Source organism: Callithrix jacchus, chromosome 8, assembly GCF_049354715.1.
Source record: "Callithrix jacchus isolate 240 chromosome 8, calJac240_pri, whole genome shotgun sequence".
In the NCBI taxonomy this organism is placed as follows: domain Eukaryota; kingdom Metazoa; phylum Chordata; class Mammalia; order Primates; family Cebidae; genus Callithrix; species Callithrix jacchus.
This window is the reverse complement of record NC_133509.1, coordinates 46,135,945-46,162,265: the sequence shown is the minus strand read 5'-3', so window position 1 is coordinate 46,162,265 and position 26,321 is coordinate 46,135,945. Positions and strand designations below refer to the sequence as shown.

At 51.0% G+C, this 26,321-nt stretch overlaps 2 protein-coding genes across 25 annotated transcripts in view; one reads left to right on the top strand and one right to left on the bottom strand.

The window, feature by feature from the left end:
• BAHD1 (bromo adjacent homology domain containing 1) overlaps positions 1-25,971 on the top strand; it is a 30,821-nt gene extending 4,850 nt beyond the window's left edge. For 8 of the 24 annotated variants that reach the window (XM_035259832.3, XM_078334363.1, XM_078334361.1 and 5 more), the window contains exons 2-7: positions 16,115-17,551; positions 19,630-20,012; positions 21,586-21,745; positions 22,208-22,284; positions 23,087-23,187; positions 23,676-25,971. In XM_035259832.3, the coding sequence (XP_035115723.1) occupies positions 16,129-17,551; positions 19,630-20,012; positions 21,586-21,745; positions 22,208-22,284; positions 23,087-23,187; positions 23,676-23,865 (2,334 nt within the window). In that variant the 5' untranslated portion in view covers positions 16,115-16,128 and the 3' untranslated portion in view covers positions 23,866-25,971. Of the gene's footprint in view, positions 1-12,983; positions 13,081-16,114; positions 17,552-19,629; positions 20,013-21,585; positions 21,746-22,207; positions 22,285-23,086; positions 23,188-23,675 lie in introns of all 24 variants that reach the window. The other 16 variants (XM_078334369.1, XM_078334368.1, XM_035259822.3 and 13 more) reach the window with 6 other exon arrangements.
• On the bottom strand, positions 6,151-6,667 carry LOC100415625 (large ribosomal subunit protein eL32). Its single transcript, XM_009005552.4, has one exon. It carries the CDS (start codon positions 6,662-6,664, stop codon positions 6,257-6,259), a length of 408 nt encoding a protein of 135 aa, XP_009003800.1. The 5' UTR covers positions 6,665-6,667; the 3' UTR covers positions 6,151-6,256.
• Positions 25,972-26,321: the final 350 nt, after the last annotated feature.

Genomic DNA, 26,321 nt, shown 5'->3' with positions numbered 1-26,321 from the left:
CACCCACTCCGAGGGGCGGGAGACGGGGCCGGACTCTGCCCCGGGGACTGCGGGGGCCGGGACGCCCGCCGGGAGGAGCTGCGGCACTGGCTCGCCGCTCTAGTAGCTCGCTGTTGGCCTCGCGGCTCTGGGAAGTGGGGTCGACTCGCCCGGGGGGCCGAGAGGCAGGGGTGGGGGTGTGTGCTCCTGGTGTGCCCTGGCCGGTGGCGACTGGGTTGTTACTCACCTAGGGGACAGACCTGGTGAGCAGCTCTAGAGCCTGTCAAGAATGAGGGGTTTTCAGCAGGCAGAGTCTGCTTACAGGCAGAGGTCTAACCCCACCTGGGACATCTCTTCATTGTCCATTGTCGACAGTGTTAGAAGTGCAGAATACTAGTTGGATTAGGAGAGACATCCCCTCAGTGGGCTCCTGCCAGCCCTCCACAGCTGCCTCCAGCACTTTCCCTTAGCTGCTAAGGAACCCACCTAGAGAAGTGAGAAGCTGAGTTTGTGAATCCAGGCAGGAATTTAATGATGAAATAAAAAGGATTCAGTCCTTTTACTTTGTGCCACTGGAAACTCTTCTCCCCAGTCTCTTCACCTCTGCTATCTTCCACAAAAAAGGAAAGAAAGGGTCTGGATGGACCACATGTCTTAGAGGGATACCACTGTCCTTAGCCAGCTTGGAGAATGCTTAGGAACCACTGCCTTAAGGTGTGAGTGCCTCCAAATCCACCAATGACCAGCTGTGAGCTAGATGTTGTTTACCGGCTTATAAAAACTCATTCAGAGTTCCCATGCCCGCCCCCCCCCCCCCGCCCCGTGTGAACCCCACACCCAAAGGAAGAGTTGGGATCATAAGGACAGGGAAACTCCAGCTGTTTAGAATGTGGATTTTGCTGAGAATCTGAATCTGAGTTCGAGTCTCACCTCATGTAGGGCTAGTTAGAAGCTGCTCTCAACTGTGGTTAGATGTCATCCTACCTGGGAAAGCTGTTTGTCTGCTTTGTCATAGGGATAGCATGGGCATGGAAATTTACTCATGACCACTCCCCATGGACCTCCTTAGAATGATGCAGACCTCAGCTTGGATGGAGCTGAGGCTTGTGGGAAAGGGAGGTATTACCTTACTTAGGAGGCTAAAGTTTGTTCTGAGATAATTTGATTGTATGTCTAAAATCCAGAGGATGATGATGAATCTCAAGGTCTTTGTAGGTTCTGTGAGTCCACATAGTATGTGATTTCTTTTGGTGGCAGTCAGAAGGGGGTGACCTGGTCTGGCCACTGGAATATGAAGGGGAGTTGCCCAAATAGCATTTCCCACTTTGGTAGGGCTCTTACCTGGCAGGAGGCTCATGCCAGTAAGATCTGGTGTGAAGGAGGGTTTGCTCCAGAGAGTTTAACTAGTGATTAAGTTCCTTTTGATATCTCCCTCTCTTTCTTCATTTCTGTTGCCCTGCTGTCCCCATGTCAGGCCTGTGTTGTTACAGACTCCCTGTCCCTCCTGCTTCTTTTGGCCCTTCTGATGCTGTCTGTATGCAGCTACCAGATCTTTTTTCCAAAAATACCCCTTCCCTGTGTCAGTCTCCTTCCCACAAACTTGCAATGGCTCCCTTTTCCTTGCAGTCTGACCCTAGACAGTATCCCCTCTAGCTCTTCCCTAGCCATACCATGCACATTTTTTCTTCCTGGGTCTTCACTCCTGCCACTCCCCTTCCTTTACTCCCACTTGAATCCCACTTGTCCTTAGTCTTATTGTTGCTCAGGCCACTTCAGGCCAACATAGTCATCTGCGTCTGAGCTCATGACAATGGATTTTCTAACATGGTACCTCTTGAGTGGTTTTGTAGGTTGGAAATTTCTTAAGGACAGGAACAGTATGAGTGTTAAACGTGTGTGTGTGTGTGTGAATATTCTGGTTTTTCTTGTACAGTGCTGTGCACATCATTTTTGTTGAATGAATAAATGTGGTTGGTTACCGAGTTAGGCAGGAACAAGGGGAAGACCTTCCTTTCAGCTTCTCCAGAAATGCTTATATTAGAGTCCTTGGAGGTTTCTAGCCCTTTCTGTCAGAGGCATATGGATAGGACATGTTTGGGGTGCTCTAAATGGGAAATTTAGCTGCTGTTTCTGATGGTTCTGGTGAAGAGTCCTGTGAATTGCTTATGTGATACCATATAGACTTTGGAAAAGGGCTGTAATCCTGTTTTCCTCCTACCTCACTGGACCATTCTTTCTGCCTGGCTTTGCTGCTCTTATGCAGTTTTCCTTGTTGTCCATGCTAAATGAATCCATATGTTTTATCTCTTCTTAAACCGGGTGCAAATGAGGGAGAAAACATGATTCTGAGCGCAGAAATAAAAAATACTCCAGGGTCTGGCCCATAGATGGGACTTTCGGGGCTTGTTTGGAAGAGGTGTTTATGGGGGCATCACCAACATAAGAGGCACAATCAGCCTCACATTGGACCGATCATAAAGGAAAGCTACAATCCCAGCTCTCTCAGGGTCCTGTTTTTGTTCACCATCAACCCTGGACCGTGGGGTAAACGGTAAAGAGAACTGATGACTGGTTAGAGGCTAAATAGTGAAAAAATACATTCTGCATCCATCCCTTTTCCCCCAAACCTCCCTTTTGTGCCCCAGTTTGATGATTAATGGACCAGCATTTCCCTTCTTAGCGGGAAGGCCACCCCTCACAGTTGCCATGGCAATGCAGACCGCTCCCCCATCAATTAAAAAAAAAAAATCCCTACTACTTCCCTCCTCCTTCTACTGTAGCAGGAGAAAAGCTACCTCAGAATGCATCTCCTGGGCTCTCTTCTCCGCTCCTCGGCTGTGTTTGCTACGTGTCCTAGAACACAGTCCTTCCTCTCTTTCTCGGGATTGCCTGAGTTTCTTCACTCTGAGCAAATCGTGCCCCTCCTGGAGATAGCAGCCCTGAAATACTTATATCAAGAAACAGAGAGAATTTTTGTTTATTTATTCATCTCCAGTGCAAATTAAAAACCAGAGAGGGCTCTCCTCTATCTTTCCCTTTTGGATTAAAAAAAATCCCTTTCACACCTTCTCTGGTTAGAGGTACAGGCTGGGGAGCATTTGACATCCAGAAAGGAAGTTATAGTAAACCTGGAAGGAATTCAGCCTCCGAGCATACATACTTCAAATTGGAGTTCTATGGGGAATTTTCAAAATTATTTTCATTCCTCCCCACCTCTCTGTTCCAGCATCCAGGAGGACTTGTGTGTTTTCATTTTATCTGTTCTTATTCCTTTTGGCCTTGCTCCGGCAACATCTGGCCTCAGCACCCTGTCGCAAGGTGAGTCATTAAAGAGAAAAAAAAACCTTAAGGAAAAAAAGTCTCTGGAGTCGAGAAGTAGCCTGTGTTGAACTAAGGCTGCCAGGCAAAACTGCCGAGTTTATGGAGCATTATACGAACAGACCCGACATTAAAGGGCCTCCTTTTTATGAATGGGTTGTGAAGAATGTAAATAAAGCAGCATCTCTCAATGGGGAAGCATTTTACATAAGCAATACTACCCTGGCCCAAGTATTTATGGGAATTTGCTAGCACAGTCTGGAAAGGCTTGCTTCCTTTGTGAACTTGCCATTGTGCTTGGGACTTTGGAGGGACAGGGAGAGTGTGCTTTGGTTCTGAGGGCAGCCCCAGAACTCCCCCACTCAGCAGGTTTCCTGGCCTTGACTTGATGGGCCAGCTCATGGCTGGAAGTGCCTGTTAACCCTGAAGGATGGAAAATACCATGTGTAGTCAAGAGCTCATGATGATTAGAGGTGAGTCTCCTGATTCTGGTGTCCAGAGATTCTGTAGCTGCTGACCCCTCAGGCTGCTTAGACCTCTGCAGGACAGAGGACAGGGAGGTCTTGGATGATGAGATCTTGCCCGGTTTTATGGGAGGCACCTTACTGGTGTAAAATGGGCTGGTTTGAATTTCAGCTCCTTTATGTTCTCCTGCCCACCTCCTGGTACTGCCACTAATGAGCAGTAAAATGGCTAAAGGGGAGGAGGAGGAAGAGCAGCAGCAGCAGCAGCAAGAGCAGCAGCAGCAGCAGTGAGGCTCCAGATGGTCTGCTCAAGGCCAGGCAGCCTGACAAGCACCTTCACTTCCACTGAGCACCGGCCCAGCCCTGGGGTTCCAACAGGGGTGTTGGTGTCCTGCCCCAGGTGACTTGGTAAGCAGGGTACAGTCACATCCAGGACTTTATGTCCCTGTGGTTGGGAGTAGGGTCACAGATTTCATTTTTTTCCCAGTGGGAAACACCTGCAAGGATGGTTATTTGCTTGACTCAGTGTCCCCCACGTACAAAAAATCACATTGTCTTTAAGATTCTCTGCAGGCCCAATCCACGTCAGCCTCCCTGATTTGACTTGGGAGCTTACTTCCAAGCACTAAGACCAAGTTAGCTGAGTGAAAAAAACAAGTGACTTTTCTTAGTCAGTATTATCAATGTCAGACAGGAACTTGGGTCTCAATATTTTTTCTTGCATGTATTCCCTTTCCAGTAGGTTTGGGGAAGAGAGGTGCTTTGACCCCTTGTCCTTGGCTAAGGAGAATGGGACCTGTTTTTCTGCCTTTCTCTTGACCCCAGGGATCTCACCTGGAGAGTGGTACTGATGGCTCCTACTTTTGTTCCATCTGCAGTGCCTTTTGGGGACTCCTAGCCTCCATTGGTGCAGCTTTGTCAGCTTCCTGCATGCAGTGGAGAGGGGTAGCCCACAGACCCTTCTCAACTCTAGTTAACCTGTCCATGGTGTTTGGGAATAATTGTTAATCAAGTTCTCATGTGGCCAGGTGGTTTAGAGTTGAATTACTGGTTTTTAGAGGACCTTTGTAGAAATCGTGGGAAAGGCATTATTGGGGTGCCACCTGATGCCAGGAGATCCTGACAAGCATGTCAGAAGGAGGGGTGAAGTCACATTTCCAACATAGTCAGGGCCAGCAGGGCTTTCTTCAGTAGTGACGGGTGTCCCCTGCTTTGTGCCTGGAGAGGCTTCCACATTGGATAGAATGTAAAAAAGAATTATAAAAATGATTGAATAACTGAGAGATGATCTTCAGAGAAATTGAAAGGACTTGAATTTATTTGGCCCAGAGAGAGGTAGAAAAGGGGCAGTTAATATGTCTTTGCATGTTAAGATGATAGTTTAGGCTGGGTGTGGTGGCTCACCCCTGTAATCCAAGCACTTTGGAGGCCAAGGCGGACGGATCACCTGAGGTCGGGAGTTCAGGACCAGCCTGACCAACATGGTGAAACCCTGTCATTAAAAAAAAAAAAAAAGGATGACAGTTTAGAGCATGATGACCAGTTTTTAGTCTTCATTTGCAGTCTGGGCTGGAGGAAGGGAATTTCACCTGAAACAAGAGATACGGATAGATGCATGGGGGAGGTTTACCTTTTTCTGGATTTACTATAAAATCAGGACAACATATTTTTGAAGCTCTCCCACTCATTTATTTATTTTGCCCAGACTTCTTAGCATCTCACCTTTTTCTAGGATATAAAATATGTTTGTTTCAGCTGGGCATGGTGGCTCAAGTCTGTAATCCTAGCACCTTTGGAAGGCCGAGGCGGGCGGCTTATGAGGTCAGGAGTTCGAGACCAGTCCGACCAAGATAGTGAAACCCCATCTCTATCAAAAATACAAAAATTAGCTGGGCATGATGGTGGGCGCCTATAGTCCCAGCTACTCAGGAGGCTGAGGCAGGAAAATCGCTTGAACCCAGGAGGCAGAGGTTGCAGTGAGCCGAGGTTGTGCCACTGCACACCAGCCTGAGTGACAGAGCAAAGACTCTGTCTCAAAAGAAAAGTTTGTTTCAAAAAAAATTTTTTTTAATTATATTTGTGTTCTAGCCCATAGATGCCATTTAATTGGAGTACATCTTCAATTCCTTTGTGGTAGAAAAACTAATAATGTGTGGTAACGCCAATAATTAAAGCACAGAAAAATAAAACTGAATGTGCAAGTCCAATAATTAAAGCATAGGAAAATAAAACTGAACATGCAAGTGATCTTGCTTCTTGGTCTGTGATCCAGCAGCTGTCCTATGAGGCCCTAAGTAGAGGCAATGTGTTGCAGTGCAGGAAGTGTGGGCCTTAGTGTGGACACCGGGATGACTTGCCTCTATCCTCAGTCCCAGCAGGATTATGGCAATTTCTTTTTTTTTTTTTTAAGAGCCAATTCTTTTTTTTTTTTTTTTTTTTTTTAAATTAAGGAAGATGGCAGTTTTATTTAAACACAAAACGTGCACATAAGCTGTCTATTCATTTTCTTCACTGCGCAGCCTGGCATTGGGGTTGGTGACTCTGATGGCCAGCTGGGCAGCTCTTTCCACGATGGCTTTGCGGTTCTTGGAGGAAACATTGTGAGCGATCTCAGCACAGTAAGATTTGTTGCACATCAGCAGCACTTCCAGCTCCTTGACGTTGTGGACCAGGAACTTCCGGAAGCCACTGGGCAGCATGTGCTTTGTCTTCTTATTGCTCCCATAACCAATGTTAGGCATTAAGATCTGGCCCTTGAACCTTCTACGAACCCTGTTGTCAATACCTCTGGGTTTCCGCCAGTTACGCTTAATTTTGACATATCGGTCTGACTGGTGCCGGATGAACTTCTTGGTTCTCTTTTTGACGATCTTGGGTTTCACAAGGGGTCTAAGGGCGGCCATGATGCCTTGATTATCTACTTGAACCGGAGTGTCAGTTTCCTCGCCGACCAAGAGACGGCTGCTATCTTAAGAGCCAATTCTGTCACCCAGGCTGGAGTTCAGTAGCACCATGATGGTTCACTACAGTCTCCACCTACTAGGCTCCCACCTCAGCCTCCTCAGTAGCTGGGACTACAGGCACACACCACCATGCCTAACTAATTTTTTGTTTTTGTAGAGACAGAGTCTCACTGTATTGCCCAGGCTGGTCTCTAAACTCCTGGCCTCCCAAAGCACTGGAATTACAGGTTACAGGTGTGAGCCACCACTCCCAACCAGTATCTCCTTTGAACTCTTAAAGTACCTGTTTTTTTCCTCATTAGGATGAAATGGTAACAACTAGCTCATAAGGCTGTTGGGAAGATAAATGAGATAGTGAACATAGTGTGCTGAGAAGACCTTGCCAGGGCATAGTGAGTGCTCAGTAAACATTGGCCATCCTTTTACAGTAGACACCTCTGTAGTGAATCAGAGATTTCTGATCCTGCATACTTAGGGCAGCTGGGGACTAATAAGGCTAGCTCTAGTTCTTTGCTGTAATTTCACCTATCCATGACTTTCTTTGTCTTGATGCAAGTGTCTGTAGTACTACATTCACTTGCTTAATGGTTTAGGGCCAGCCAGTGGAATGCTTCCCTGAGGGCAAGTTGGGAGAGAACAAAGGATGAGGCCAGGCATGGTGGCTCTTGTAATCCCAGCACTTTGGGAGGCTGAGATGGGAGGATCACTTGACGCTAGAACTTTGAGACCAGCCTTAGCAATATAGTAAGACCTTGTCTCTACAAAAATAAAAATAAATTTAAAAATTAGCCAGGCATGGTGTTGTGGGCCTATAGTTTCAACTACTTGGGAGGCTGAGGTAGGAGGATTGTTTGAACCCAGGAATTAGAGGCTGCAGTGAGCTATAATTGTGCTGCTGCACTACAGCCTGGGTGACAGAGCAAGACCCTGTCTCAAAAAAAAAAAAAGGAAAGAAAATAAAAAAGGATGGTAATGAAGGAGGGTTGTGCCATGAAAATACAAGAGATTTTCTGTTGTAACCCTGTTGCACGGTGTATTAAATTGAAGATGCGCGGTGGACTCCTGGGGATGGAGGAGAATTTGGAGTTCTAAGTCTAGGGGTCTAGGGTAAAGATGTTATACAAGGTGGGGCAGGTAGACAGCCAGATCTTCATTCATTTTATTAAGTTCTTATTAAGTCATGTGGGTGGGATTTATGGGTAAGGAATATAGAGCCTACCTGTCCCCATAGAGCTGGCATCCTATTGGGGGTGGCACTAGCCACTTAACTAGTTAGGTGAGTGATATTTGAGTAGGGTGCCCATAACTGATAGAATCTGCCCTGTGATTCTGCTCCTGCTAGTGGAGTATGGGGGAGGCCTGGTCTTGGATCTTGTTCCTCATAGCTGGTTCATTCAGGAGGTCAGAGCTCTATCTTGGCCTAGCTGGCCAGTTTCTGTTCAGGACTGGAGCTATCATCTGTAGTCTTGGCAAGCCATTTTAGAAATCTAAGGGCCGGGCGCAGTGTCTCACACCTATAATCCCAGCACTTTGGGAGGCCGAGGCGAGTGGATCACAGGGTCAAGAGATCGAGGCCATCCTGATCAACAAGGTGAAACCCTGTCTCTACTAAAAATACAAAAATTAGCTGGGCATGGTGATGTGCGCCTGTAGTCCCAGCTACTCGGGAGGCTGAGGCAGGAGAATTGCTTGAACCCAGAAGGCGGAGGTTGCAGTGAGCCGAGATCGTGCCATTGCACTCCAGTCTGGGTAACAACAGCGAAACTCCGTCTCAAAAAAAAAAAAAGAAAAGAAATCTAAGTTGTTGGCCCATGGAATGTCCTGGTGGTTGAACCAACATGTGTTCTTTGCCATTCCTGGGTAGCTGCTTGGAGAAGGCTGGTGAGCTGTTCATGTTTTTTGAAGAATGGTGCTCAGGAGCACGAGGTTTCTTCCTGGTGCTGCTGAGGCCTGTTGCTGAGCTTTGGGGTACCCTGTCCCCTGTTTTATTTCTCCTACATCGTAAGCTGCTCAGAGCAAATGGGTCCTGCTGCAGGTGTAGGTTTGCCTCTGGCTGATCCTGGGCAGTGTGGCATCTGGATGGGAGGGACTGAGGGAGCCTTAGGCCAGAGTTAAGGGGTGCCCCTCAGCTCCTGCCTGGAGTCATCCTACATGGAGCAAATAGGGGTGAGTCTGGGAAAAGTTGCATTTGTTTTCTGCTTTAAGACTTTAGCTTTTGGCCTGGGCGCAGTGGCTCACACTTGTAATCCTAACACTTTGGGAGGCCGAGGCAGGCAGATCCCTTGAGGCCAGGAGTTTGAGACAAGCCTGGCCAACATGGTGAAACCCCATCTCTACTAAAAGTACAAAAATTGGCTGGGCGCAGTGGATCACGAGGTCAAGAGATCGAGACCAGCCTGGTCAACAAGGTGAAACCCTGTCTCTACTAAAAATACAAAAATTAGCTGGGCATCGTGGTGCGCGCCAGTAGTTCCAGCTACTTGGGAGGCTGAGGCAGGAGAATTGCTTGAATCCAGAAGGCGGAGGTTGCGGTGAGATTGTGCCATTGCACTCCAGTCTGGGTAACAACAGTGAAACTCCCTCTCAAAAAAAAAAAAAAAGTACAAAAATTAGCCAGGCGTGGAGGCATGGTGGTGGGCACCTGTAATTCCAGCTACTTGGGAGGCTGAGGCAGGAGAATCGCTTGAACCTGGGAAGCAGAGGTTGCAGTGAGTCGAGATTGTGCCATTGCACTCCAACCTGGGCAACAAGAGCAAAAACGTCTAAAAAAAAAAAACAAAAAAGAAGACTTTAGCTTTTGTTTGTCACCCCTTCCAGCATCCAAACATTTATGAAGTGAATTTCTCAGAGTGCTGCCCACTCCCTACCGGGTTTTTGTACACGTGACATAAAGTAGGACCTCAGTGAGTGTCTAAATAAAGGCCTGGCTCAGATGTACCCTCTGAGAAGCTGCCTTGAGGGGGGATGCCTCAACCAAGCTCTGAGCGCTCCACTATAGCCCTTGTCTTGATCTTTTTTTGTGCCCTGTCTTGATCTAAGCCCCAGACTGTGCTCCAGTTTCTTAGTCTTTTGCATTTTTTCAGCACTTAGTCTGGTACTTGTAGGAGAAAGGGAAAAGAAATGAGCTTGTATTGAGCACCTACTCTATTCCAGGAACTCTGCTAGGCACTTTACACCCATTTAACTTAGTCCTCACAACAACCTTGCTGTGTAGACAAGGAAACCAAGGCTCAGAGTTCAAGCCGTTGACTAAGCCCACGTAGGATTAGCAGTGGTATCCAGCCCCGTGTGGGTCTCCGCTCTGCTATGTGGGGATGTGCGGCGGGGTGGGGGGTGAGCAAACGTTAGCTGTGGGCAAAGGTCACAAGAGGCGCTGTGTGCCTGAGAATGAGCAGCAGGCTTAGCTGTGCTAGCACCTGTGGATGCAGGTCTACCCTGTGCACACAGGAGTTGTGTACCGGGAAGAAGCTGGGGGAAGGCACGTTGCCTAAAGTAGGGACATGTGCCTTTTAAGACAGCCTCTAAAGACTAATTTTGTACTGCATGTGATTACCTTCTAATTTGTCAGGTTAAAGTTTATAAGGCAGAACACTGGTATGACTAAAATACAATGCTCTCTCCCCACTGTCCTCATTCAGGGATCTGTGTGTTATATAGCAACTTCTAGATCTGAAGGGTATACTCTTGTTTCTCTTGACCTCAGCCCCTGCCACCAGACCTGAGGGCAGTCTAAAAGCAAGCCTGTGTCCAGGTGGATCAGGCCACTTCCTTTCAGCTGAGCTCTGTGCTTCTTTCCTAGATGTTTTTAGGCTCCCAGTCTGGTTGCAGAATGAATTGAGTTCCTGCAGCAAGTGAGGCTGAATGGGCACTGAGGAGGCAGGACTGGTGGCTGAGGGCCCTGCCCTCTCTTTGAGGACAGTGCTCCCTGCAGGAGCTTTGTACTGTGAAGCTGAGACTTCTGCTCTGCATGGGTGCCTGCAGTGAAGCCTCATTCAGGTGGCACTAAACAGGCAGGATGCACGCCCTCTGACCCCACCTCGTGGGTCTAGCCCTGCCCTTAGCATCTGAGGAACTTGCCTTTCACTGCAGAGTTGAGTGTTTCTCAGAGGCACAGAGGTTGTTCAGGGTGGTCTGTTGGGATAGTTTTTGCTCCTGCCCTCTTGCTTGCTGCATTGTAAACTGAGCCCCCTACAGTTCACCCCACTCTGGGCCCTGCAAGGGAAAAGGAGGAATGTCATCATCATTATTTTTCCCTGGGGTAGGCACTTAGGTGTTTTTGGTGGAATAGTGGCAGAGCAAAGTTCAGGTGCAGGCTGGGTTTTCAGATTTCTCACTGGGATAGATGGAAGCTGCCCCAGACTCCTGCTGTGGGGAATGGCCAGCCAGGGCCAGCTGCCCTCCTCTGTCATGTTGGAAGGATGGGGGAGGTTGGCCTGCCTGCCTCTGCTTACCACCACTCTTAAGGAAGGCTCTTTTTGGTATATCCATCTTAGATGAGGGAGCTGAAGTTTGGAAATACATTGCTTACAAGGGGCAGACCATTTAAATCCAGGTCTGATTAAATCGATGCTTTGGTTCTTGTCTGCTTTACCACCTCTTTAAGAGATTCAGTAGATACAAACTGTGTCTTTACCTGGCTTTACCATAAGAATTTCAGCAGCTTCATCTGTTTCTCCATAAAGTAACAACTACTAAATTTAAGTGAAAAGGATCCTGGTTTTGTGCTCTTGCCGCATTTCTTCTCTGATAGAAGATTCAGGAAACTCAGTGCTCATGACAAGTGTTTTATTCCTTTCAGGGATGGGAAAGGTTATTCCAAGAGAGAATGCGGAGGAGGACAATGCTTAACTCAGTTCCTGTTGTGGTTTTAGCTGTAATTGGAAGAAGTTGGCTTGGGGCAGGGTCCTTCCAAGCCCTCACCCAGGTGACCTGGTCTGCCCTTTAACTAAGACCCCCCCTAAATCCTTTCCTCTCATTAAAAATAAACTGAGCTGCCTATAATCCCAGCACTTTGGGAGGCTGAGGCAGGTGGATCACGAGGTCAAGAGATTGAGACCATCCTGGTCAACAAGGTGAAACCCCGTCTCTACTAAAAATACAAATATTAGCTGAGCATGGTGGTGCGTGCCTGTAGTCCCAGCTACTCAGGAGGCTGAGGCAGGAGAATTGCTTGAACCCAGGAGGCGGAGGTTGCGGAGAGCCGAGATCGTGCCATTGCACTCCAGTCTGGGTAACAACAGCGAGACTCCATCTCAAAAAAAAAAAATAATAATAATAATAATAATAATAAACTGAGCTGAGTATAGTGGCTCATGCCTGTAATCCCAGAACTGTGGAAGGCCAAGGTGGGGGACTACTTGAGCCTAGGAGTTTGAGACCAGCCTGGACAACATAATGAGGCCCTCCGCCCCCCGACCCCACCCCTCCGAACCTGTCTTCTACCAAATTAGCTGGGCATGGTGGCATGCGCCTGAAGTCTCAGTTACTCAGGGGGCTAAGGTAGAAGGATCACTTGAGTCCGGGAGTTTGAGGCTACCATGAGCCATGATTGTGTCACTGCACTCCAGCCTGAGCAAACAGAGACCCTGTCTCAAACAACAACAAAAAAGAAAGAAAGAAAAACTAAAGAGCAAAAGTAAAGTGTAGTTCTGAAACCCTCAGGATGGTGTGCGGGGTGCAACCCAGGGCTGCGTAAGTATGGAGAAAGCAGCAACCACAACCGAGGGCCACTTCCTGCCCCGGATAACCTCTGCTTGTGGGAGTGATCTGGGCTGTGACCTCCCCTTCCAGGTTCCCACCCTTGTTTCCCCAAAGCAGTGCCAGGAGCCCACGCTCCTCTGGGCCTCTGACTCTCCTTTGCTTGAACCTTCAGCCCAGCATGAAGCACCTTGGTTGTGCTTTGCTCATGCTGGTGGGGTTGGTGCATGGTGCTGCTGCAGCTCGAGGGCCAGAGCAGGACGTCTGTCTGTCCCTTTCTGCTTCTGTGGAGATGACTACTCCCAGACCCTACCGTGACACTTTAGCTGGGCCTGACCTCCCTCTCAGTTTTGAGATCCTGATGCCCCTGCAGTGAAGGTGGACTGTTTACTCTCTTTAGAGTACACAGTACACGTCTGAGGATTTGGGATTCAACCTGTGGTTCTCTGGGTCTTTGGCCTGGATGCCCACCAGCCAGCCACTGTCCTTCATGCCAGCTATATCAGAACTGGGGACAGTCAGACTGGTTTTCTCCAGTGAAAGCTTTCTTGATACCTTTTAGTGTCAAGAAAGTGCCTTGAGGAATCCTTCCTAGAGACCTTCCCAAGGGGGCACAGACCACCCATGTCTGGGAGGACAAAGCTTCCTGGAGAGGAGAGGTTAGTGCTAAGAGAACCCGGTGCACCTTGTCCCCTAGCAGTGTTCAAAGTTTCTGGGTGAGCTAGTGTATAAGTGGGAGGGACAGCAGGATTGGCAGGGTTAGGAGGTGGGAATCAAGCCTACTACTTTGCTGGGATCCTCTCTCCCCAACCAGCCCAGCAGCTGGGCCATCCTTTATGGGTTGAAGGGGCCCTGGCAGGGTTATAGCCCCTCCACCCAGCCCCACCCCAGGGAATAAACTGCAGCCGAGCTTCTTGCTTCTTACTGTGGTTTTAAAGCATGACTCACACATGCCATCCCCAGATTGAAGTGCAGTGAGAGGCAGGCAGCAGAGACCCCAGCCTCTCCTTAGGATGCTGAGTAGCTGAATGACTTTGCACCACATGAAAGCTAGGAATTGTTTTGCAATGTGCTTTTGATGGCCTTGGGTGTTTTTAGCGAGTGACAGGGGATTTGGCACATTTTAGGAAGGCTAGCAGGAGGCTGTCCTACTTGATTTGGAAATGTGACTCGTACCCTGTGATTCAGAGCCTTCCCGGGATCGTCAGCACCCTACCTCCCAGGGGAGCAGTGGGTGTCCCTGAGGGGCTGGAAAGCCGAATGACAAGATAGTCCACAAGGAACAGATTCTCAAATGGGCTCAGGCACCTGAAAATGGAAGCAGTGTAGTCAAGGCACTAACTCCTTTCCCACCTCTCTCTGCTTGGGACCTGTGTGTTGAGAGGGAAAGACTGAGTGGGGACAAGTATCCTGGGATCTGAGGACCATCTGCTCGAGCAGCCAGTCTCCCAGCAAGCTGGAGGTCAGGGGTGGCCAGTCATCCTGCTGAGAATGCTTCCACTAGCCAGGCCTGACAGCACTTCGCTGTGCTATCTTTCCCAACTGCCGCCCGTCTTGCTCTGTTACTTTGTGTCCTGTTGTCAAAGACCACAACCCCAAGTGATCTCCACCTCGGCCCCCAGCCATTCTCAGGCTCAGCCCCTCTGGTAACTTGGGGCCTGTTGAGGGGCTTTGGCCCCTGCTCAGATGCATTGTCTGTTCACTCATCCTCCATCTCCAGGCCCTTTGGGAGTAGAGCAGGGCTGGACCTGGGCTTCCTAGGAAATACTGATGTGCTTCTGCTGCTTCTGGTTGCTTGTTACTCCACTTTGGGCACCGGGGTGCCTGTGGGTTGGTTATAAGCTTTGGGATGCTTTTGAGAGTAAAGGAAGCATTGCCAATAAGCCTGCTGAGCAGACAGGGGCTGGTGGTCACCCTGATTAGAAGCAGGAAAGAGACTTACAGAGCCTAGCAGATGCCTGAGATTTTTAAGGAGCTCTGTCCGTGCTTCAGGAATGAATGAATTTGCCTTCTGTGATTCTCCGTCTTGCCTGGGGCCCGGATTCTGAGCAGTGGCAAGTCCCTGCATGTGGCCCCAGAGCAAAGCCTGGCACACTGCCTCTCCTTTCCAGTTTTCCATGTCCTTTCTCAGGGGTGAGGGTTGCCCACACCACCCTCAGCTTGGTTTGCTGAGCACTCTTTCCCAATTAATGCAGCATGTCTCTGTAAAGGAGGTGTCCAGTGACCCCACCCACTGGCCCAAGGCCATGGGAGCTAAACAGGGAAGGATTCAGGAATCCCTGGGAATCCTCAGACTTGGGAACTTTGAGGGTTAAATCCTGGCCCAGCAGGGACTACTCTCAGCTCCTCTGTAGAGTGAGAATGAACAACAATAGTAGTGGGGAAATTAAGCTGAAAAGCTTGGACCTGCTGGGTGGGGAGGGGTCACAGTGGTGCCTGGTGAGGGGCAGAGCTTGTCTGGCACCTTACTTGCCAGTCTCTGTGGTTTGGGTTGAGTGGTAGGAAGTGAACAGCTCCGTGGTCTCTGACCACCACCCCGTGCAGTTCTTCACTGCCTTGGCTTTGCCAGCTTCCAGTGACTAGCCTCTTTCACGCAAAACGGAGCTCCAGGCTGACACAGGTATATGTTGGAGGGTTTTGCCAAGCAAAGTTAGGGGATGATGCCTGATTGGAGGCATTTTCTGTCCAGGGCTCTGGGCTTCCTAAGACTCTTCTCCACCTCCTTGCATCCTGCCCCTGCCTACAAAGAGGGAAAACTGAGCACAGCTAACAAGGCAGCCCATTTGTCTTTTGTGTTAGTGCTTCTCTTTGATACTTTCTTTTCCCAACTCTCTGTGGCTGGCAGGGATTTAAGGCTGTATCGCAGGTCTGGTGCACAGTCCCTGGGTTTTCCCTAGCCTCAGGAATATGTTGATCCCGGCCTTACTGTTACCCTTGGCCTAGGTACTGGCACTCTTTGGGCAGCCCTTGCCTGGAATTTGAACCAAAGTGGGTCTGGCCTCTAGGGCTGGCTGAGACCTCTCCACTATGAGCCCTTCAAAGCCAGGCCTTCATCCTTAATAAAGCTTTTCCAGCAAGACCCAGGTTGTGGCAGTCTTGATTTATATGCCAGGTGAGAAGTCCTCAGAGACTGAACTTTGCCTTCTAAATGGCCCAGCAGGCGCGTTCCACATCTCAACTCTTCCCTGTCTGTCTTACCTTCCTGTGGCCAATCTCAGGAGCCCTGTGTTTGGGGAGGGGGTTGTTAATGCCTTGGTTATACTTTTGAAAGAACAGATGGACTCCTGCCACCCAAGCCCCCATCCTGCTGTATCTTCAGAGCCTCCCCCTATCCTGTGATGAGTATCTAGTGAGAGAAGGACGTGGGGGAGAGAACAGAGAGTTTTGCCACCAGCTCCTCCTGTCCCCTGTCTCTGGGGTCTGCCTTGCTCCCTAGGCTCTTCAGGGCCTTAGTTCAGAGATACCTTAGGCTAAAAGGAAAGAGGAGGAACCAGTCCTTCCACAGATGCTGGTGGCTTGATTACACTGCACCTTCACACTCTGGAAAGGGAGTCCCAGGAAAATCCATACTCCACACAGGGTAGGGGTAGGCCAGAGTCATGTACCTGGGGCTGGGTAGGCTGCAGTGGGAGAGAAAGCAGGCAGGGGCAGGTCAGAAAGGACTCCTCTCATTGCCCACCTTCTGTCCTGCAGGTTGGACATACTCCATGACACACACTCGGAGAAAGTCCCTTCCCATGCTGAGTTCGGGCCCCACTGGCCGCCGAGAGCCCCTGCAGATGGAAGATAGCAACATGGAGCAGGGGGCTGAGGGTGGGGAGCCAGGCATGCCGGAGAGCCCAGAGCACCTCACAGGGCGCCGCAAGAACTACCCACTTCGGAAGCGCCCCTTGGTTCCTGAGAAGCCCAAGGCCTGCAAAGTGCTGCTGACTCGCCTGGAGAATGTGTCTGGTCCCCGGAGTGCAGATGAGGCTGATGAGCTGCCTCCTGACCTGCCCAAGCCACCCAGCCCAGCCCCATCCAGCGAGGACCCTCGTCTTGCCCAGCCCCGCAAGCGGCGCCTGGCCTCCCTCAATGCCGAAGCCCTCAATAACCTGCTGCTGGAGCGAGAGGACTCCAGCAGCCTGGCAGGCACCCGCCGCAGTCGAGTGGGGGATCCCCACCGCAGCCGTGGCCGTGATCGTGCGACTGGGGGCTGGTCCTCCAAGAAGCGGCCCCGGCTGGGGGAACTTGGAGGAGGAAGTCGGGACCTGTCCCCAGAGCCAGCACCAGATGAAGGTGCCCGCCGAGATGGAGACCCAGCTCCCAAAAGACTGGCTAGCTTGAACGCAGCTGCCTTCCTAAAGCTGAGCCAGGAGCGGGAGCTACCCCTGCGACTGCCTCGTGCCCATGCAGAAGCAGATGGGCGCTCCGCTGAGCCTCCAGCACCCAAGGCCCTGAGGCCAAAGTGGCCCAAGATTAATGGCAAGAACTATCCCAAGACTTGGCAGGGGGCTGGCTCTGGGGAGGTTGCAGGCCCACCCGGCTGGCAAGGCTGCCCTGATGAGCCATGGCCTTCTGCCACTCCTCTTGGGTCATCCGTCCAGCCATCTCAGCCCCTGAGCAAGGCTCTGGAGAGTCCTTTGGGGCTGCGTCCTCACCTGCCCCTGCTGATGGGCGGACAGGCGGCTCTGAAGCCAGAGCCTGGGCGCCCAGGCGAGGAGTCACCTGCCCCTAAGCAGGAACTGCATCAGCCCTCTTTCCCCACACCTCAGCTGTCCCCGCTGCCCATGCCTGGCAACCCCGCCGACTACAGTGGCCTGTGTGTTGGGCCTGAGCTCACTGCACTGGGCAGCTTCTACCTGTACTGTGGCCAAGAGGGGCTGCAGTGTGGGGGCTACTCACCCTGCCCCATGCTCCCTGAGGGCAAGCTGTCCCCAGTGGCTGCATCTCATGAGGGGCTCCTCTTAGCCCCGAGCTCAGTGCCCTCAGGCACCCCTTTCCAGCACCCTTCCTGGGGCTCCTCTCGCTATTGCTCTAGCGAGGACACTGGAGTGAATGGCTACAGCATCTGCGGATTGTTGCCCCTGTCTGTCACCCGTGCTGGCACTACCTGTGGCGGCTGCCCATACAAAATGCCTTTTGCAGCAGGTGAGCCTTCCTGGGGCTAGGATATACTAGGGAGTCTCTAAGACATGGCATCCCAGGAGGTTGGGCTACTGATCTGAGCAGGGGTCTCCCTTGGGGTCTGGTTGCTAACTGGAAGGTAGGGGGCTTTGAGAAGTGTGAACTCACATAGTCTGTGCCCCAGGCTGTGGAGCATTCCCAAAAACGGGGTCCTATGTTTAGCTCTTGACAGCCTTGCTCTGCCCAGGCTGCCTATGGAGATTCTTGGCCTGGCAGTTAGGTAGCATTGCAGTGGTACAGGGCACAGGAAGGGGAAGGTCTCACTTCCCTCCTCATTGGGGTACCCATTCTTAGACTGAATAGCAGGTTAGAAATTAGAATTGGAACTTTTACCAAATTGTTCTCACAGCCCTCTGCCCTCCTTGAGGAAAGCTAGAATTTCTTACTTTCTCGAAACCAGTACCCGCTGCATGCTGGCCAAGTTCAGCATTCATGGGAAGGGTGGTAGGTACCAGGCTTAGTAGGTGGTACCCACTGCACAAGGCAGCTTTGCCTTGGCTATATAGGCCTTGAAAGAGAAGTGCCCAGACTGAGCATCACTTTGCTGGGGGTGGATAGAGAGCGCACACCCTGTGAACAGACAAGCATAGTTCCCTGACATGGATGGAATGCCGTCAGGGCCCACAGCTTTGGTGTCTGCCTGCCTGACAAGACCCAGACACCTGAGAGGCCCATGCTCTGGCTGTTGAGAGACTCCCAGAATCGTTTATCTTCCCTAAACGGCAGAGGTATCCTCTCACCTGCCTCTCCACAATCCCTGCCAGCCTCCTGGGTGGAAATGAGGTAACCAGAGCCATGCCGGCCAGCAGGTCTGCCCTGCTGCTGGGGAGGTGAGGGTTGTACCTTCCAGAGATATCCCTCCCCCGACATCCTTTCTGTAGGGGTCTATAAAACAACTTTATAGACCAGTTGGCCCTGGCCAGACTAGTTATTTCAGGTTGTGGCTTGAGTTAAAGCTCTTAGGACATCAGAACAGGCTGCTGCTTGGGGTTTTCCTTCTTTTTTGTGTGCCATTCCCCAAGTCTAGACCCTTACCCCTTTCTCTAATAATAAGGACACCAGTGAACACCATATACCAGGCACCGTTCTGAGTGCTTTACATATGGGATGTTCCTTGGCATGTAATTGAGCGCAGACCCCAGGGCAGGACTGCCTGGAGTGAAATGTTCTCCCCCACTTTCCTAGCCATGTGACTATGGGACAAGTCAGTAACTGCTCTCTGTCTCAGTTTTCTTAACTATAAAATGGGGGTAATAATACCTACCTCACAGGGTTTTTGTAAGGATGAAATTAGTTAATGTGTTCATAAGAAAATAGCAAGTTAACAAATATGTGTGATATTCATAACTACTGTTTATATTGCTTTGAGGGGCAAAGTGACTTGCCTGAGGTCATATGGCTAGTAAGTGTCAGGACCCAGGCTGTCTGGTTCCAGAGCCCCTATTCCCAAGCATTATGAAAGGCTTATAAAGTTAATATTATCAGGGCCAGGCACAGTGGCTCCTGCCTGTAAACCTAGCACTTTGAGGGGCCGAGGCGGGCACATTGCCTGAGCTCAGCAGGTTGAGACCAGCCTGTCTAACATGGTGAAACCCTATCTCTACTAAAAATACAAAAAAAAATAGCTGGACGTGGTGGCGGGTGCCTGTACTTCCAGCTACTCAGGAGGCTGAGGCAGGAGAAACACTTGTATCCAGGAGGCAGAGGTAGCAGTGAGCTAAGAACATGCCACTGCACTTCAGCCTGGGCAGTAGAGCAAGACTCCGTCTCAAAACAAAAAAAGTTAACATTGGAGTTAAAAAGGATGTTCCCACCACCTCTTTCAGACTAAAAGAGGAGATGCCAATCTCCAAGATCAGGAAATGCCCCCGTCCCCTTAGAGAGTCACTCTGACAATCCACCATAAAGGCTTCTGATCACATTGGCCATCTCGGTGGCCTTTGGTTGCACACTTAGAATTAAGACAGGAACAGCCTCTGCAATTAGATGGGTGATGAGGGTCACTGCTTGTCCTGTCCTGACCCACTCTCTCCCTTTCCTAGAAGGCTGCAGATCCCTGGGCCAGCTGGAATTTCCTCTCCCGGAAGCTGGCCACCCAGCCTCACCCGCCCACCCCCTCCTGGGATGCCCTGTACCCAGTGTGCCACCTGCAGCAGAGCCCGTCCCCCATCTTCAGACACCCACCTCGGAGCCTCAGACAGTAGCCCGTGCGTGCCCTCAGAGCGCCAAACCTCCCAGCGGTTCTAAGTCAGGTCTGCGCACGGGCTCTGGCTGCAGGCACACTGCAAGGAGCAAGGCTGCCCGCAGGCCCAGCCACCCCAAGCAGCCACGTGTCCAGCGCCCACGCCCTCGCCGCCGCCGTCGCCGCCGCACTAATGGCTGGGTACCTGTCGGGGCTGCCTGTGAGAAGGCTGTGTATGTCTTGGTGAGTGCCAACTTTTAGCTGATGATGAGAGGGAAGGAGGCAGTGGGAAACACAAAACCTGCCGTGAGGTAGGTGCTAAGAGCACCTGGTTCTAGCTACTCTGAGAGGTGACAAGGGACTCTAGTTTACTGGTACCCCAGGAACCACTCATGCTGGCCCACCCTGCCTGCTTCCCCAGCCCCCTACCAATCCTGTACCGGACACCCCACAGAGGTCAGGAGACACATAGTCATAGCTGGTGGCTGCCATCTCTGTGTCTTCCTGAGTGTCTTTCTCCTCCCTGCTCACTCTGTCCCTTACAGCCTGAGTTGTAAAATGGAGGACTTTCAATGGAGAACTTTTCTGGGTAAGTCCATATGGAGAAGTTGGAACGGGCAGAGAAAATCAGTGATACAGAGGACATCTGGGATGATGAAAAGAGGCCAAATGCAGTGGCTCACATCTGTAATCCCAGCACTTTGGGTGGCGGAGGTAGTAAGATCACAGAAGGCCAGGAGTTCAAGATCAGCCAGGGCAATATATAGGCTTCATCTCTTCAAAGTAAAAACATTAGCCAGGTATGTTGTGCACCAGTAGTCTCAGCTCCTCGGGAGGCTGAGGTAGGAGGATTGCTAAGGTCCCGGAGTTTAAGGCTGTAGTGAGCTGACTGTACCACTGTCCTCCAGCCTGAGTGACAGAGTGACCCTGGCTTTTAAAAGTAATTAATTAAAAATAAAAAGAATGTCAACTAAAATTTATTGAGGCTGGGCAAGGTGGCTCATGCCTGTAATCCCAGAGCTTTCGGAGGCTGAGGCTGGAGAATTGTTTGAGCTCAGGAGTTCAAGACCAACCTGGGCTACATAGCAAGATCCTGTCTCTACAGAATATTTTTTTAAATTAGCCAGGCATGATGTCATGCCTCTGTAGTCCCAATTACTTGAGAGGCTGAGGCAGGAGAATTGCTTTAGTCTAGGAGGTTGAGGCTGCAGTGAACTATGATTGTACCACTGCATTCCAGCCTGGGTGACAGAGCGAGACCCTGTCTCTAAAAATAAATAAATAAATCAACAAACAAATAGATAAAATTTATTGAGTACTTCTTAGATGCCAGAACTGAGCTAAGCACTTTGTATTATTCCCTCTATGCTCCACCACTACTCTATGTGGTATATATTCCATGTTCTTGTAATTATCCCCATTTTACAGATGCGGAAGCTGAGGCTTAGCAGTGGATTAAATAATTTGTCTAAGACTGTGCCCCTTCTAACAGTGATTTAAGGGTTCAGACCGAGATTGTTCCATTAGGAAGCATGAGCACTTATCCAGCATTGAGGGGCTTGGAGTGAGAGTCAGCTGTCAAGGGGTATGGTGGTCAGAGCTCAGTCCCAGAAGCTTCAGGCCACTCCACCACCCCTGCCAATGCTGTTCCCATTTCCCATCCTTTCTCCAACCATGAGATTTCCCCAGCCCCATCCAAACCTGCTTAGTGGTATGACTACCTTGAGGAAATCGTAGAGAGTAGGTCATTCCCTCCCTCTATCCTTACTCTGAGTGTGGCCCTCAAGCCTCTGTGTGTCATTGGTTTGTTGCCTAGGATGAGCCGGAACCAGCCATCCGAAAGAGCTACCAGGCGGTAGAGCGGCACGGGGAGACAATCCGAGTCCGGGACACTGTCCTCCTCAAGTCAGGCCCACGAAAGACCTCCACGCCTTATGTGGCCAAGATCTCTGCCCTCTGGGAGAACCCAGAGTCAGGTACCTCTCCCTCTGGTTGGGGACCCAAGGCGCAGCTGCTTTTAGCAGGACTGTAGGCCCCAGATTGGCCCCTGCCTAGAGTTTGACCTGGCATGAGTCTTCCCCGTGTTCCTGGCACAGAGTCTGCCTTCCACTCAGCTGGGGTCTGTCTGCTGTGACGGCTGTCAGTGACCTTGTGGCTTGGGTTGGATCAGCTCATTAACCTTTCCAGCCAGCAGAGCCTGGGCACCTGTCTCCCCACCTCACCTGTCAGTGCTTTCTCCCCCTTCTCCCTCCATGCCTAACAGCATTCCAGGCCTCTGAATGCTTGGCCTGGGGCAGGGGACACGGGTTGCCGGAGCCTGCAGGATTGGGCCAGGCCTTGAGGTTGGATGAGCCTCCAGGGCAGCCAGCCAGCCTGTCTGCCTGTCTAAGTAACACAAATTGCCAGTTCAAGCCATAACCACTCTGTTGTCCCCCCAGGAGAGCTGATGATGAGCCTCCTGTGGTATTACAGACCTGAGCACTTACAGGGAGGCCGCAGTCCCAGCATGCATGAGGTGAGCTGCCTGGCACATGGGTCAGGGAGGGCAGGAGAGACAGAGGGAAAGGTTATGGCACTAAGACATGGTAGGGGGAGGGCAGCCATGGGCTGTAGTGAAATCCCTGCGCTTGTCACCTTCGACTCCAGAGAACCTTGGAAAGGGCCCAGGGTTTATTCTCTTTTTCCCAACACTGTCCCAATTCATGTTTCAAAGGGGATAATAACCTTTGTCTTAAAAAGGTAACATAAAGGGAACCCTTAAGGGTAGCAGGTGCAAGTGGGAGCAAGTGGTTGTGTCCTCCCGGCAACAGGAAAGTCGAGGTGGAGCCTGCATACCTACCTGGTCCCTTTTGGTATTGTCTGTAGAGTATGGGAGGCCGAGGGAGAAAAGACTCCTCCTAACACCCCATAGGCTCTCCGCCAAGCCATGTGCTAAAAAAGAGGTGACTGCCATCTATGTGTGCCCTGGGCTCACCCTTTATTTCACTTTCCCTTGCAGGGACTTTTCATCTAACTGGGAAGATGAAGAACATTTCCCCTCTCCTTTACTAGGCAGGGCTGGGGGTTGGGAGCTGAGTGGCAATCAGGGACTGGAGCAGGTACCTGGCTATTCTGGAGAAGGAAGGGACCTAGGAGGGACTTAGGAGGAATGCCTGGCAGTAGGTGAGGCATACTTAGGCTGAATTTTTAGGGAAGCTCCCTGGCTTGCTGGAGTCATCTCAGGTCAACATGCCCAGCAGAGGGGTTAATACTTGCCTTGCTTCCTGGAATGAGTGCTTTCCAGCCCTGGTAACAGCCTCCACCTGTCTCCCTTTGAGCCCTTGCAGAATGAAGTCTTTGCATCGCGGCATCAGGACCAGAACAGTGTGGCCTGCATTGAAGAGAAGTGTTATGTGCTGACTTTTGCCGAGTACTGCAGGTGAGTGGTTCCCTGTACCCTCTGCCTGGCCTCTTCCCTCAGGCTCCTCCCCAGGCATATTTGGGGGTTGCCTGGAATTCACCAAGAGGATCTCATTCTGCTCTCTGCCTGATTTTACTCACTGAGCCTAATCTCCCAGAACTTACTTCCTTATTGCCTGCCTCTACCATCTGATTTTTTTAGAAGGAAGAAGAAAAATTTGTTGCCTCACTGAGGTAGAATGGTTGGAGCAGAGTTCATTACAGTGCTTGGAAAAAAATCTAGGAGAATTGGCAGGCAAATGGAGGGAGGCCCTGGCAGATGTGGTTCTTCATTGACAGAGAAGATACCCTGGTGGTTGGCAGAGCAGACATCACCCCTGGGATGAGTAAAGACAGCACCATCCCTGGGGAGCTAGGATAGCCCAGCTCTCTGGGTAGGGTAGGAAAGGAATTGGTCTTCCTGCAAAGGTGGCTGGAGTAAAGAGAGTGAATGGTATCTCTCTGCAGGTTCTGTGCCATGGCCAAGCGCCGAGGCGAAGGCCTCCCCAGCCGAAAGACAGCACTGGTGCCCCCCTCTGCAGACTACTCCACCCCACCCCACCGCACAGTGCCAGAGGACACGGACCCTGAGCTGGTGTTCCTTTGCCGCCATGTCTATGATTTCCGCCATGGCCGCATCCTTAAGAATCCCCAGTAGCCTCCTTGTGCCCACGCTGGGGCTACCCATGGGCAAGTGGGGCTCAGGGTAGGGGGCACTGCTTGAAGCACAGCACTTGGTTAGGGGGCCATAGAGGCCTAAGTTTGCTGGCCTGTGGTTTTCTTGGGTGGGGGGAGGGCAGGGGCCCCTGTGGGTTCTGGGCCCCATGGGAGGGAATTGGGGAGGCCAGGGTATAAGAAGAGCATCAGAGCTCTCAGCTTGCCCCAAGCTTCTGTGGTTCCCCTGGGTGGTGATTTCCGAAGAAGTAGTCTTCTCTGAGGCTGGGCCAAGCCTGAGGGACATGGGGCCCTAGGAGGGTGGGCATGGGAAGGAAGGGCAAGGTCCTCCAGGGAACCAGACCCTACAGGCCCTTCTGTAGCCTCTCCCGGGCCCTCAAAGGGGGAGTGGGAGCCAGCTTTACCTCACCCACTGTGACCCACCACTTCCCCTTCAGCCTGGGACCAGGCTTTTCTAGAACTCAGCACAGCTCTGAGCTTGTTCCTTTGAGGCAGAGAGAGCCAGAGTCTGGCTTCTAGAGCATTGACTTCCTCTTCCTAGACTTGAGGCCTTTCTCTGGCTTTCCTCCTTTGCCCTGCAGTAGCCACTGGTGCTGGGACAAGTTGACCCACCCCTCACAGTCATGGGTGTGGCCCACTTGTGGGAGTCTCCTATCCAGCTCCCAGAGAGGGTCGTCACCTAGCAGGTCTGGCTTCCCAGAAAGTTAACTGATCAATGTGGGGTTTATCATGTCTGGGAGGGAAGATGGGTGCTGGGAGAGGGTTGGGGGCAGGGGGCAAGGAAAATTGCTACCTGATTTGTTGAAGATTTTTCCTCTTGCCTTACACTTGGAGGTTCCAGGAAACCTCTTGCAGAACTTCACACATGACTCTTTAAGCCACACCTACCTGAAATCAAACCAAAGGAGTGCTGTGGCTCCCCTTGCCCTGCCACCCTTACCCTAGTCTTTTGTAGATTGCACTAATTTACATCCCAGCGAGAATCAACACTGTATCAGTCCACAGACCTGCTGAGCTGCAGCCACTTGCTCTAGGAGCTACGGACCTGCATTTTCAGTTTGTTCCTGTTGCCCAGAGACCCTGTTCTCACCTCATGCTGCTCCCCAGAGTAGACTTAAGAGACTCAGTCCCCTGTTGTCCTTGCGGAGACTAGGCCTTGGCCTTGACCCTGCTGAGACTCTGTGAGGGGGCTGGAGCAACCTGGTTATCTCCAGGCCTATTTGTACCAAAGAGGAGCATGGTGGGAGAGGGAGTGGAGTGCAGTGTGGCTTGGGCCTGGCACTGGGAACCTGCTAGCTGAGCACTTCCGCAAGGGCATACTCCCAGGGGCAGGGGCCGAGAACTGCAGCACTGGGTCTTCCCTTAGGGAGGAGGGGCAGACAAACTCAGCAGGCTGAGGAGGCGGCACTGGGTGAGGACAGTTGGTCAGGGGCTGCAGAGGGAGGTGGAAGTGAATCCTGAGGGCTCCCCCGACATACCCTGTCCTGTCCTTTAGTAGATGAGTTGCTCCTGTTGGTCATTGGGTTTGGGTGAGGACTGGAGGCTTCAGAGGTGAATTTATGCTTGGGAAGCCTAATCCCAAACCTGAAGGGAAGAGATTTGGGTCTCCTTGTATTGAATAAGCTGTTTGGAGGAAGGTGTCAGTCTGGGAGGATGGGGCAGTAAGAGAGGTTGGCAGAGTGGCAGTGGGGGCTGTGCAGAACCAGCCTTGGAGCCTGCTCATTCTAGGCCCTTGCTGCCAAGGAGCCCAGTATCACCTAGCAGGAAAGGAGATCAAGGCCCTCCTCCGGGGAGGTAGGGTCTGCTGCCCAGAACCTAAATGCTTTTGAAATCTCTTAGATGTGGAAATATTTTTTCGAACCTGAAAATGCAGCTGGTAGAATTTCAATGGAAGCATAATCCATGTAAAATATATTTTAGTTGATATTTTGTAAAATGCACTTTTTGTGTGTGTCGATCCTGGTTTCCCAGATCTGTATTTCAGTGTTTACAAGGGAGGAAGGACCTTTCCTCACTTCCCTTTTGACAGAGATTAGAAGTACTTCTTTAAGAAAAAAATAAATTTGAGAAATTGTATTGATTTAGAAAAGGATCATTTCCTGTGTGTCCTGTCATCTTTTGGTATGTGGGTGTGGACTCACTATTCTTACTTCAGAGGTCCCTCTCAACCCCTGTGGCATGGAGGTCCCTCTCAGCCCCTGTAGCATGGATGCTCAAAGAGGGCAGGGAAGCAGGGGGAAAAGAGGGAGAGAGGAGGAGGCAGAGACTGGGAACTTAGAGTTGACTTCTTGATTCCATAGTGACCACAGCTGCCTGCTTAGGTCTGTGTGGTTGCCATCCCCCACTCACCTGGCAAGTGACCTGAAAATTGGTCACCAAGTAGGTACATGGTAAGAATACCTTCTCATCACTGGCCTCACACAGTGGCAGCTGCCTATA